The following is a 12,512-nucleotide window of genomic DNA, read 5'->3' on the forward strand; positions in this document are numbered from 1 at the left end:
ATCCATGATAGCTTGTCCATCGGTCCAGAAGATATTCATTATTGTGCCATCATCATCATCTAGTTGCATGGCGTAGAAAAACGAAGGGTCCTCAGCTTGCTTGTTCTTTAGATGCTCTGTTAATGTTTGAGCATCTTTGGTTTCCAAATACTTTGAGCGCTCACTTCGTAAAAAATTGTTGCAATCCATTTGCAAGAAGGGTACTGCATCTTTACCATACCAAAGCTCACAGAAACCATATATTTCAGCTTGTTTAATTCCCGATGTCCTCATCTGCTTAATCATATGGCGATCGGCATCTAAGAGTTGACGCTGCGATCTAAGCATGTGCCTCTTATCTGGACTTACAAGCTGATGATTGTGATCGAGCATGACTTTCTGCACATTCCAAATACCCTCCCGAGTGATGCTGAATTGAACACGAGCCATGCAATCAGTTCTCGAATTAGCTTGTTCTTTCTTGGCTACATGTGTCGGATGAGTGCCCTTCACACCTGCCTTGCTACAAACAAAATATCTAGAACTTAAAGTCCCATCTCCTCTATGCTTAAGGTGGCACTTCCTAATGCTGAATCCTTTGGTTTGAGCATAAGAATTGTAAAACTGATATGCCTGTTCCTCACACTGAAAGGTCTTCCCAACTCTTGGAACAATATTTTCATCTTGCAAATCCTGATCGTTCCTTGCTGTGCTGCTCATCCTCGGTGGAATTGTGTTCTGCGATTGCTGCGAGGGTAATGTAATCATTCAAACATGGTTCAGAAATAAATAATTATACAAAGGATTGATGCTATTAATCTGTTCTTTACCAAAACTTAGATGCGTGCTTCTGAAGAAAGACATGTTTGTGTTAAATCTGCTCACTATATATTGTTTGCAACAAGTTGTACTCACCATTAGTGGAGGAGGTGTGGGTAGAGGAGGTTCCGATGGATGGGCTGCCATATTTCCATCTTGAAACTCCTGACCGTTTCTTGTTGCGCTGCTCGTCCATGGTGGAACTGTGTTCCATGGCGACTGCTGCGAGAGTACTGAAATCAATCGAACGTGGTTCAGAAGGATATAATTTCTCGTGCAGAAGGTTGTACTCACCATGAATGGAGATGTGGGCAGAGGAGGTCCCGATGGATGTGCTGCCATATATGTTGATTGCTCTGGTGCCTCGTCGCCGTCGTCCGGCTGCGCCATGGTGCGGCCTCGTCGCCGGCTAGATGGAAGAGACAGAGAAGATGAATAGGAGTTGAAGCTGAAAGGACTAGGAGGCGTGGGGAACAGAGTGGGACGGACGGGACGTGATTAGCGATTTGTTGCTGGAATTAATTAGAGAATTAATTGCTTGCGTTGAAAAGCTTTTGCCAAATGTCCTCCTCTCGAGAGGGTCTCACGACGTGGGCGTACGACCCGGGTCGCATAGGATTTTCTTCCTGCTTTGCTTGATGGGCTCACGTATTTGGCCATTCACATCCTTTGTCTGTTCCCTCTGTGAATGCCGTAGCCTCAGGGGCGCGCACCGCTGCCAGCCAGTGCCACTGATCGATGTGGCAAAACGAGAGATATGAGCTACGTACAATCCAGACCAGCTTCGTCCGTTGGTTCCAACCAAAGTAAGGCTGCACAGCACAGGATAGGCACCGGAGAAGAAGAAGCTAGCGTACGGCTACTTTGCGCGTCACGAGGAGTAGTGGCTAGCCTCTGACAGAAGAACACTCAATGCTGGTGGCGGTCACACACTCACACATACCAAGGAATAGGATGGATGTGGCTACTTTATATCTTCTTGCCTTCACGTCCGTATGCATAACCAACAAACAGTAGTAGAACTCTCTTCTTCCAGCTCTTCTCGGCTGCTAAGGTGACACTCTACAATAGATACACCTTGTGATGAAAATGGCGAGAGCCCTGTTCATCGCGGTCCTTGCCACGTGCTTTGTGGCGCTCGGCCTGCCCGGCGAAGCGGCGGCCGAGAGGAAGACCGTCGGTGTCTACGAGCTCAACAAGGGGGACTTCTCAATCAAGGTCACCAACTGGGGCGCCACCCTCATGTCCGTGATTCTCCCCGACTCGAGAGGTAATGAAATGACACGCTTCTTCCTTCCTTCCTTCCTTCCAAAAGGCCCGTGGTTCTCGTCCGTTGCTTCTGCAAATGATCTGGGATTATCTCACTCTTCTTCCCTTGCACTGTAGGAAACTTGGGGGATGTCATCCTGGGCTACGATACGGTTGCTGAATATATGGTAAGATCACGAATAAACGCCTTTGTTTCTTTTCCTAATACAACATGGTTTAGTTCTTCTTCTTTAGCCGCTGACAAAGTTGGTTTCTGCTTTTGCTTTGCATCCGATCGCGTGTTTATACACAGAATGGCACCGCCTACTTTGGAGGGTTGATCGGCCGCGTCGCCAACAGGATCGCCAATGCCCGGTTCACGCTCGACGGCAAAGTCTACCGGCTGGTTCCCAACGATGGCAACAACACGCTCCATGGTAGGTCCAAGAGAAAATTTTCTCTCCTGGCTCCTAAGAGCTGCGACTGATCATCTTTCTGCTGTGGTTCTCTAGGTGGTCACCGGGGATTCGACAAGGTCGTGTGGACGGTGAAAGAGCACGTCGCCGGCGGCAGCTCCCCCTTCATTACTCTGTATTACCATAGCTTCGACGGAGAGCAAGGTAAGGAATAATTTGGAGCCCTTACAATTTTCTGATATTTTCATCAAGAGGAAGTTGCATAAATACTCGATTTTTGGGGCTGACATAACGCAGAACCACAACTCCAGAGGATTTTAACAGAAAACCACAACTCCGGGCCTAACCGGTAACAAAAAAACACAAATTTGTTCTGGTTAGTAAGTTAAGGAGAATTAGTTACTTCTTGCTCAAGTCCACTCCGCCGATGACTATAGAGAATGCCAGGGATGGTGGAATCAGGAAGAAACTCTCTTGTGAGAATACGTCAAATGTAACAAGTCATAGAGGGAGTGAAATAGTGGTTGCAGAGGCGGGCAAAGCAGATACGGTCATGACTGAAAAAGCAAAAGTAGCTAGTGGAGCGAACGAGGGAGAGGTGTATGTGGGAGAGGGGAGAAGTGAGGGGCTGGTCCATAGTTCACAAAAGGAGGAGCAGGTAAAGAAGCAAATGTACAGATTTAAGAGGAGGAAAAGGGAGGAGGGGATAGGTAACCAGCAGGGTCTTGGTGTGGTCGTAGGAGAGAAGAGGCAAGGGATGGACATGGATGTTGTCGAGGAGGAGGAAGATAGTCAGAAGAGGGCTCGGACAGAGGAGAAGATGACTCAAAACCATGAGGCGGGGCTGTCGGAACAGCTCCGCGAGCAGAAATGAAAATTATAGCATGGAACTGTCGGGGGCTTGGGAACCCCGCGGCAGTTCGAAGCCTTTTGGAATTACAGAAGGCAGAAGATCCTGATGTGCTCTTTCTCTCTGAAACTAAAAGCTATGAGAGGGAGATGGAGCATTTGAGGTGGAAGCTTGGTATGCCAAACATGGTGGTGAAAGATCCGGAAGGTCGTCGGGGAGGGCTCGCTCTCTTTTGGCGAAGGGGAGTGGATGTACGACTACGGTGGAAGGATAAATACTTTATAGATGCGGTGGTGATGGAGGAAAATGGAGTGCAGTGGCGGTTGACGGGCTTGTATGGGGAGTCCAAAGCGGGGGAGAAAGGAAATACGTGGAAGGCATTGAAGTCATTGAAGGGGCAGCTGAACCTACCATGGCTATGTTTGGGCGATTTTAACGAAATCCTATTTGCAAATGAGAAGGAAGGAGGGCCGGCTCGGGCCCAGGGGTGTATGGATGCTTTTCGTGCCACACTGGAGTTGTGCGGGCTCGAGGATTTAGGATTTGAAGGAGATCCCTATACGTGGCGTAACAATTGGCATGATGTTGAAGGGTATACAAGGGAGAGCCTGGATCGGGCAGTGGCATGCAATAACTGGCGCGGGTTGTTCCCTTTGTATAAAGTAATAAACGGGGATCCTCGTCACTCTGACCACAGGCCGGTTACAGTTCTGGTGGATGGCATGCAGCAGGAGGGAGAAGGTGCTAGAGGTGATGGGTGTTTTAGGTTTGAGGCAAGATGGTTGATGGAGGAGGAGTGTGCTCGGGTGGTGGAAGAGGCGTGGAATGCAGCATTTGTAGAGGGGGATGCTTCTGTTAAGGATAGACTGGCTAAGGTGGGGGGAGAACTCACAAAGTGGGATCGAGAGGTGTTGGGTGAGCTAAAAGGAAGGATTAAGAAGGCAAAGAAGGAGCTTGAGAACTGTCGGCGGGGCTGTATTAGTCAACATAAAATAAACCAGGAGCATCTTCTTCGATTTAAGCTCAGCAGGCTGGAGGATCAGTACAATTTATATTGGAGGCAGAGGGCGCATGTTAATTGGTTGGAGAAGGGAGATAAAAATACAGACTTTTTCCACGCCCATGCAAATGAGAGGAAGAGGGTGAATACCATAAAGAAGTTTAGAAAGGAAGGGGGTGAGGTAGTGGAGGGAGAAGAGGAGATAGGAAAAATTATTACTGACCACTACAAAAGTTTGTTCATGTCTTCTGCAGGTATCGCCAACGACGAGGTGCTGTCCCACATGCACACCTCGGTCACACACGATATGAACTCTTGCCTAACTCGTGAATTCACAGAACAGGAAGTAAAGGAGGCCCTAAATTCCATTGGTGATTTGAAAGCACCAGGTCCGGATGGCATGCCGGCCATATTCTATAAGCGGTTTTGGGAGCTGGTCGGGCCAAAAGTGAAGGAGGAAGTGCTGGGTGTGCTGAATGGTGCTCCGATGCCGAATGGATGGAACGAAACTACTATTGTGCTCATACCCAAGGTCAAAAACCCAGAGAAGGTCACTGAGTTTAGGCCTATAAGCCTTTGTAATGTTTTATACAAGTTGATCTCAAAGGTACTTGCAAATCGGCTCAAGGAAATCCTGCCTGAAATCATCTCGCCAACACAGTCAACATTTGTCCCCGGTAGGATGATCACCAATAACATGCTCCTGGCATATGAAATCACTCACCTGATGCATAAACGGAAGGGAGGGCGCAAGGGACTGGTGGCGGTGAAGCTTGATATGAGCAAATCGTACGACCGCGTTGAGTGGGGCTTTCTAGAACGGGTCATGATCAAAATGGGTTTCGCTGAACAGTGGGTGCACCTGATTATGAAGTGTGTTAGATCAGTTTCATACAGGGTAAAGATTAATAGGAGTTTGTCAGAAGTGATCACCCTAGGTAGAGGACTCCGGCAAGGGGATCCGTTATCACCGTACCTCTTTATAATGTGTGCGGAGGCTTTCTCTGCTATGTTGTACCAAGCGGAGCAGGAGGGCTCTATCCAGGGGGTTCAGATATGTCGTGGAGCTCCAAAGATAAACCACCTTTTTTTGTGGACGATTCGCTAATTGTTATGAAGGCAACAGTGGAGGGGGCAGCCAAACTGCAGCAAATTTTAGCTCTTTATGAGGATCAATCCGGCCAAATGATTAATAAGGAGAAGTCTAATGCCATGTTCAGTAAAGGAACCAGTGTAAACACACGGGGGGCTGTCCTGGCTGGCCTTGGCATAGCAGTAGAGTCCTTTAATCAGCGATATCTAGGACTGCCAGTTCACATTGGAGCATCCAGGAGTAAGGAATTTGAATATTTGAAACAGAAGATTTGGCAAAGGATTCAAGGGTGGAAGGAAAAGCTGCTATTGAAGGCGGGGAAAGAGGTCTTGATCAAGGCTGTAGCTCAGGCGATACCCACGTACGCAATGTCGTGTTTTGATCTCACAAAGCAACTTTGCGAAGAGATTAGCGCACTTATTGCCCGGTACTGGTGGAGCCAACAAGATAAAAGCCGATGTCATTGGATAAGCTGGGAACGAATGACGAAATCGAAGAAGGATGGAGGACTTGGGTTCAGAGATCTGCATATTTTTAATCTGGCCATGTTGTCTAGGCAGGGGTGGCGATTACTCGAGGCTCCGGATACACTATGTGCGCAAGTACTGAAGGCTCGCTACTACCCAAACTGTTCTCTTCTTGAGGCGACAGAAAGAGAGGGTATTTCTTATACCTGGAGAAGCATACTGAAGGGGGTTAATCTGCTCAAGGAAGGAATTGTTTGGCGGGTGGGGTCGGGGGATAACATCAAAGTGTGGGAGGATCCATGGATTCCTCGAGGAGATACTAGAAAGCCAACATCAGTAAGAGGGAACACAATTATCACACATGTTTCTGAACTAATGGACCCGGTTAGGGAAACCTGGGATGAGCAGTTAGTAAGGGACCTTTTCAATGAAGATGATGTGTCGCATATCCTCGTTATCCCGGTGCGACCGGATATGGACGATTTTGTAGCATGGCACTACGACCCCAAAGGAAAATTCTCTGTAAAAGGGGCGTATCATGTCGGTATCCGGATAAGAGATGCAAGAAATGGCAATGATGCAGGCCCATCATTGAGTCAGGGAAGGGGAGAGGATAAATGGCAAAGATTGTGGAACCTGGAGATGCCAGGGAAGGTGCGTATTTTTCTGTGGAGGTTTGCGCATAATAGCTTGCCCCTCCGTATGAATATTAAACGAAAAAGGGTGGACTTGGATACAAGATGCCCAGTGTGTGGCCGGCTGGATGAGGATGGTAGTCATCTGTTCATAAAATGCAAAGCTGTCAAGCAAGTTTGGAGAGGATTGGAGCTAGAGGATACAAGAAGTGCTTTGTTGGAGTGCACTGGGCCAAGAGGTGTTTGATCACATATGGAGCTTGGATAATAGTAAGCGAGATATTTCCCTTATCCTGCTATGGGAATGGTGGTCAGTGAGAAACAAGGTAAATGCAGGAGAGACGATGAGGTGCACTGACAATATCTGCTATACTAACCGACAGTATCTTCATGAATTCAGTAAAAGTGTTATGAAGCCTGTACAAGTGCCTCCCCAGGACAAGGTTACGTGGAAGCGACCCCCACCTGATGTCGTTAAAGTCAATTTTGATGCATCCTATCATGCGGACACAGGGAGAGGAGCATGGGGGTGTGTTGCTCGTATTGACCAAGGTGAATTTCTGGCAGCAAAGGCCGGCACACTTAAGCATCTTACAGGGCCTCTACATGCAGAAGCTTTGGCATGTGTGCTAACTACTGAAGCAAGTGCGGGACTGGGCATCCACAGGGTGATTCTTGAGTCTAATTCCCAAGTGCTTGTCCATACACTCAATTCTGGTGAATATGAACGAGCTTTGATCGGTGTCCTCCTACGGGAGACGCGAAGTATCTACCATCTGAACTTTGAATCATTTAGTTTCAGTTTCTGTAACCGAAATTGTAATAAGGTAGCACATGAGTTAGCTGCTTTTGGCTTCAGATCGGGAGCTGCTGATCTGTCGTGGATCGAGTATGCCCCAGACTTTGTTTCTGTTCTGGTCGCTAGCAACATTGCTGAGCCAGTTTAGTAATGGAATGAATTGTTCCGGGTCAAAAAAAAAGTTAAGGAGAATTATGACATATGGGTTCAGTCTTAAATGATCAATCTGGGGAATTCTCAGCCAATCTAGGCCAACCATTTTAAAATTTGGACAATTTTTTATAAGAATCGGTCAAATTTTCTTAAAGAATCCAAAGTTTTCAAAAAATCATCCGAAGAACATGTTAAATGGTCAATTTGGGGAATTTTCAGCCAAGTTAGCCCAACCATTTGAAATTTGGACAGTTTTTGTAAGATAAAACTGATTGATTTGTGCTTTTTTTTTACTGATTGGTCCTGGGGTTTTGGTTTTCTGTTAAAACCCCCTAGAGTTGTGGTTTTGTGTTACCTCGGTCTCAATAATTGTGTATTTGTGCAATAGTCTTGTTAAATCTCAATAGACCGAGACTTCGTTAAGTACCAGTTGATGTTATATCCATGAGATATTATGTTGAGATCCGTGCATTTTTTTTCTCTGTTTTTTTACATATTATGTCACTTCACTGAGACTCAGTCTGACTGAGACCTAGTCGCACCCTTTGTGCAGTTTCCTCTTTCATCAATTGAGGAGCTCTTCGCTTCTCATTTTATTTCAAAACATAACTTAACGAAGTAGCAGAACTTGAACAGGGTTCCCAGGCGACGTGGACGTGCACGTGACGTACCAGATCACGGGCACGCACGAGCTGAGCGTGCGCATGAACGCGACGGCACGGAGCAAGGCCCCCCCGGTGAACCTGGCGCACCACGCCTACTGGAACCTCGGCGGGCACGGCAGCGGCAGCATCCTCGGCGAGGAGGTCCGCCTCTTCGCCTCCCGGTACACGCACGTGGACGCCGCGCTCATCCCGACGGGCCGCCTCGCGCCCGTGGCGGGCACGCCGTACGACTTCCGCAGGCCGGCCGCCGTGGGCTCGCGCATCGGCGGCCTCCTGAGCCGGGGCGTCGATGGGTACGACATCAACTACGTCGTGGACGGCGGGGGCCTGCGGCGGGTGGCGGCCGTCCGGGACGGCGCGTCCGGCAGGGCAATGGAGCTGTGGGCGGACCAGCCTGGGGTGCAGTTCTACACGGCCAACGGGCTGAGCGGCGTGAGGGGAAAGGGCGGCAAGGTCTACGGCCGGTACGGCGCGCTCTGCCTGGAGACGCAGGGGTTCCCCGACGCCGTGAACCGCCCGAGTTTCCCGTCGCAGATCGTCCGGCCGGGGAAGGTGTACAGGCATGACATGGTGTTCAAGTTCTCCTTCTAGTAGCTAGTACTAGCTAGTGGTAGTGTGGTACCTGAGCTCGGTCGTTTGTCAGGCAACACAGTCGTCTCGTGTTTTGTGTAGTGTCTGAATTTGATCGGTTGAGCTTCAAGGGAGGAATAAAAGCATGCTGCAGGTTCAAGCCTTTTTTAGATATTGAAGAGTAAAATGCACTCTGGGTCACTCTTTATTTTTTTAAATATACTACTATGTAAACTAATATAAGACCATTTACAAAGGGAGTACTTTCATAAAATTGCACTCTGCATCACTCTCCAGCATGCAATATCGTCACTGCTTTATCAACCACGGCATGGATGCAAGCCGGAGGCGGCCGCATGACGACGGGGCCCACCTCTGCTGTGACCCCCTCGTCGCAGCACCGTAGGTGTTGCAAGCGATGCTGCGACGGTGCCACCTTCAATGCCCTTTGCTGCAGTGCCGTTGTGCTGCAAGTGAGCAACGGGGTGCGACAGGAAGCTGTGGCTGCAATGACCGGCGAGCCTGGCAGGGCTACGACGTGTGGGAGAGGAAGGACGAAGCAGGGGTGGGCGCTGCATTTTGGAAGAACAACGAATGGAGGATGACGAGGGGATGCTACGCTGACAGCCACACAACATTAAAGTCCAACCCCCAGCTTCCCACCTACCCCCGCATCTCATCGAGCTCTCCCCGCCTTAAATCCCCATCTGAGAGTCCGCATGGCTGGAGCGTGTCGCCGCGGCGTGCGGGTTCGCCGGCTTGCGCCGGTGGCGTGGGTAGCGGAGCCGCGGGCACTTCCGCCCCCGGTAGTGGCGTCGCTGCCTGAGATCGACCCGCACTCGCTGGAGCGCTTCCCCGACCGTGACGAGTGGGGAGAGATTCACCTTCACATCCTCCGCCACGCGAACTTCGTCGAGCGCGCGCGCTTCATCGGAGACGACGGCTGCGAGGATGTGGAGCTCCTTCTCTGGGCGATCCAGGAGGCGGAGTCATCGGATCCGCGGCAGGCCGCCGCTGGGAGAACTTCAGGACGGTGAATCCCTCAAGGCTCAACATCCGCCCGCCGTCATGGGAGGGCATCGTCAACATCCCGCCGGAGTTCCTCCCTCTGGGGACCGTCTGGCCCCGCGTCGTCAGTAGATCGACTGCCCCGACTGGTCCAAACACAGCGACGACCCATCGATCCCCCGCCTTGGCCTGGTGAGTTAGGTATGCATTTGCGTGTTGATTTAACTCTTAAGGCTAGATCGAGGGAATTTCATTCGCACCGTCAGGGGATGCGAGATTGTGCTGTTTTGATTATTCACTCGCCTGATCAGGAGTCGATGGTAGAGTCGAGGGTTCTCCCTCCTGGTTCTAGTAATAATGAGTGTGTGGCTGCTTCTGCAGCCGGTGAGACCTCATCGAAGTTGGTTTCCGGCGAGGGGCTCGACCATAGTTTAAAATCTTGTCCCAAACCAGGGGCGGCGACTCCCTGTCGTTCCCCCCCTGTGAATCCAGCTTTGCCTGGCCCCACGTTCAAATTACGTGTAATTGGGGAGAAAGAGGGTAGGGCGAGGGGATTACGTAAAGACGAATCCCTAGAAAACGTGGAGGAGCATTTTGGCCAGCTCTGGCTTATTCCCTCTCCCCCTCGCCGCCGCCTCCCTAGAAACCCTACCCAGCAGCCACAAGATCCTTCAAAAACCGGATTCCTTTGCTGGATCCGGAGAGACTTGGTCGAGAACAATTCCCTTTTGGCCGCGAATTGTTTTCCTGCATCCCGCCGACCATTTGACCCACCACCAAAACAAATCAAGGTAGCTCGTGAGGGGATTGGGCCTGGTTCAATCTCCTTTGCGGAGGCTGTGAAGCGGGGGTTGAAGATGGCCGATCGCCGTGCAGGAGGGAGCAACAATCTTGCTGCTGGTCAGTCCAAGGGGGCGGGTCAGAAACCCGCTTCGTTCGCTGGACGGAAGCCAGCTGCGCCTGCAGCAAAGGAACAAGCCCCTGCCCCCAAGCCCACCAGATCCACAGCCTCGACTGCTGGCTCTGCTCAGGTACAATCATCCCAATCTGTAGAGGTTGAAGTGGAACAAGTACTTGATCCTAGGTATAAGGATATGATTTGCTTTAACTGTGGTGGACCTGGACATTATGTTGGGAATTGCGTGAAGCCGAAAGCCTATTTTATCTGTCAGTAGAACCAAAATCTGAACAATTGCGCAACATGGTCTAAGATTCAACCTATTGCTGCCTTTTTTGGTAGTGGAGCTCAAGGCCTTGGTTTCTACCATGTGGATGTTCCCGTTGCTAATGAGTTAAAATGGTTAAACTTCCAGAATTATGCGGTGGTAAATATCTTAAAAGGAGAAGTTGATTGTGCTAAACTGATGGAACCACTGTCTGCTACTTTCTGTAAGACTAAACACTGGCCTTGGCAAATCAGAGGGCTCTCCAGCAAGACCTTTTTGGTCAGATTCCCCCCTTGGAAGAAAGTGGAAGACCTCATTGAACTACCTAGATTCTCCCTGCCATAGGATGTGAATGTAACATTAACTGAATGGAAGGGTGGATGTGAACCTTTTGGAGAGTTGATTGAAGCCTGGGTACTGATTGAGGGGATTCCCCCAAAGTGGTGTACTTGGAAAGTGTTTGCCCAAATTGCTTCACTATTTGGGGTGCTTATAGATGTGAATTGGAATGGAATGTTCAGAACTTTCTTTGAGAATGTCAGAATCAAAATAGCCTGCAGAGATCCTACTAAGATTCCTTTTGAGAGACTGATTGAGATGAAGAAAAAAGTTGTTCCTGCTTGGTTTCACTGTTGAGGGCTTTGAACAAACAGGTGGTGTTGACTCTGTCATTGATGTAGATGAGGATGAAGATGGTAATGAGGAGGATGAGAGACCTGAGGAAGAACATGCTGAAAAAGATAATGGAACTCAGGGAGAACATGCTTCTGAAGGGTCAGGTGAGGGTGATTTAGCCATTGATGAATTAGACAAAGCTAACTTCTCAACTAAACATGGGTCCTCAAACAAGTATGGTGTTCAAAGGTTGGTGGTTACACCTATGGAACATGAACATGATGCTGATCAGGAGGATTTCATTATGAAATATGCTTTGGCTGCTGTTGACCTTGATGGTGCATCTTTTGATGGACATGAACCTAAGTCTGGCTATGTTGGTAACCTTCTAGAACAGAACCAAAATACTGATGGGGAGGAAAGGGAGGATCAAGGAGTGGTGACCCAAAAAAAACCCTCCATCTGGGAAGAATGATACACACATAACTCCCGAGAAGAGTGCTGGTAGTATGGAATATTGTGAAGATCTACTAAGGTCAGTGGATATTTCTGATTCTGAAAATGAGGAAACAAAAGAAGAAGAGTTGTTGGTTCTCCCTCTTGAACCTGTCCAAATTCTACAAAGTGAGACTTGGAAGAGGTCCCTGCTGGAATCACTTAACCGAACCCAAAGTGATGAGGCCATCCATGAGAAGAAACCAAGATGGGGCCCTATGCTAGCTCAAAGGCCTGCTACTAGAGGCCATGGCAATGTTAACATTATGGAGAAAGCTGCTGCATACAAGAGGAAGAAGAACTTGGAGATCCCACAAACATTCAAAGGTAATTCCTTTTCTACTATGGATAAATCTGTCCTTTGCTAATCAAATGAATCAAATGAACTTGGTGATTGGGGGGGGGGTGAAATTCAAAAGAATCTCACCATTGATGATATGATAGCTGTGGAGAAAGAGATATGTTTGGTGTTTGCCAATAATAATCCTGAAATAGTGCTTCCTGCTAATCTTGACATTGATTCTAATGAATTAG

General features: G+C 48.9%; 1 protein-coding gene across 1 annotated transcript; it reads left to right on the forward strand.

Annotated features, from left to right (window-relative positions):
- Positions 1 to 1,881: 1,881 nt before the first annotated feature.
- LOC119334518 (galactose mutarotase-like) lies at positions 1,882 to 8,864 on the forward strand. Its single transcript, XM_037607075.1, has 5 exons — positions 1,882 to 2,068; positions 2,185 to 2,234; positions 2,360 to 2,483; positions 2,559 to 2,666; positions 8,096 to 8,864. The coding sequence occupies exons 1-5, from the start codon at positions 1,882 to 1,884 to the stop codon at positions 8,713 to 8,715; spliced, it is 1,089 nt and encodes a 362-aa protein (XP_037462972.1). The 3' UTR covers positions 8,716 to 8,864.
- Positions 8,865 to 12,512: the final 3,648 nt, after the last annotated feature.

Source organism: Triticum dicoccoides, chromosome 7A, assembly GCF_002162155.2.
Source record: "Triticum dicoccoides isolate Atlit2015 ecotype Zavitan chromosome 7A, WEW_v2.0, whole genome shotgun sequence".
NCBI classification, from domain to species: Eukaryota; Viridiplantae; Streptophyta; class Magnoliopsida; order Poales; family Poaceae; genus Triticum; species Triticum dicoccoides.

Excerpts from the sequence above, each read along its gene's own strand:
- LOC119334518 (XM_037607075.1), top strand. The coding sequence starts at position 1,882 with ATGAAAATGGCGAGAGCCCTGTTCATCGCGGTCCTTGCCACGTGCTTT. Across the intron at positions 2,069-2,184 it reads GATTCTCCCCGACTCGAGAG|GAAACTTGGGGGATGTCATC; the intron begins GTAATGAAATGA and ends CTTGCACTGTAG. Across the intron at positions 2,484-2,558 it reads TGGCAACAACACGCTCCATG|GTGGTCACCGGGGATTCGAC; the intron begins GTAGGTCCAAGA and ends GTGGTTCTCTAG.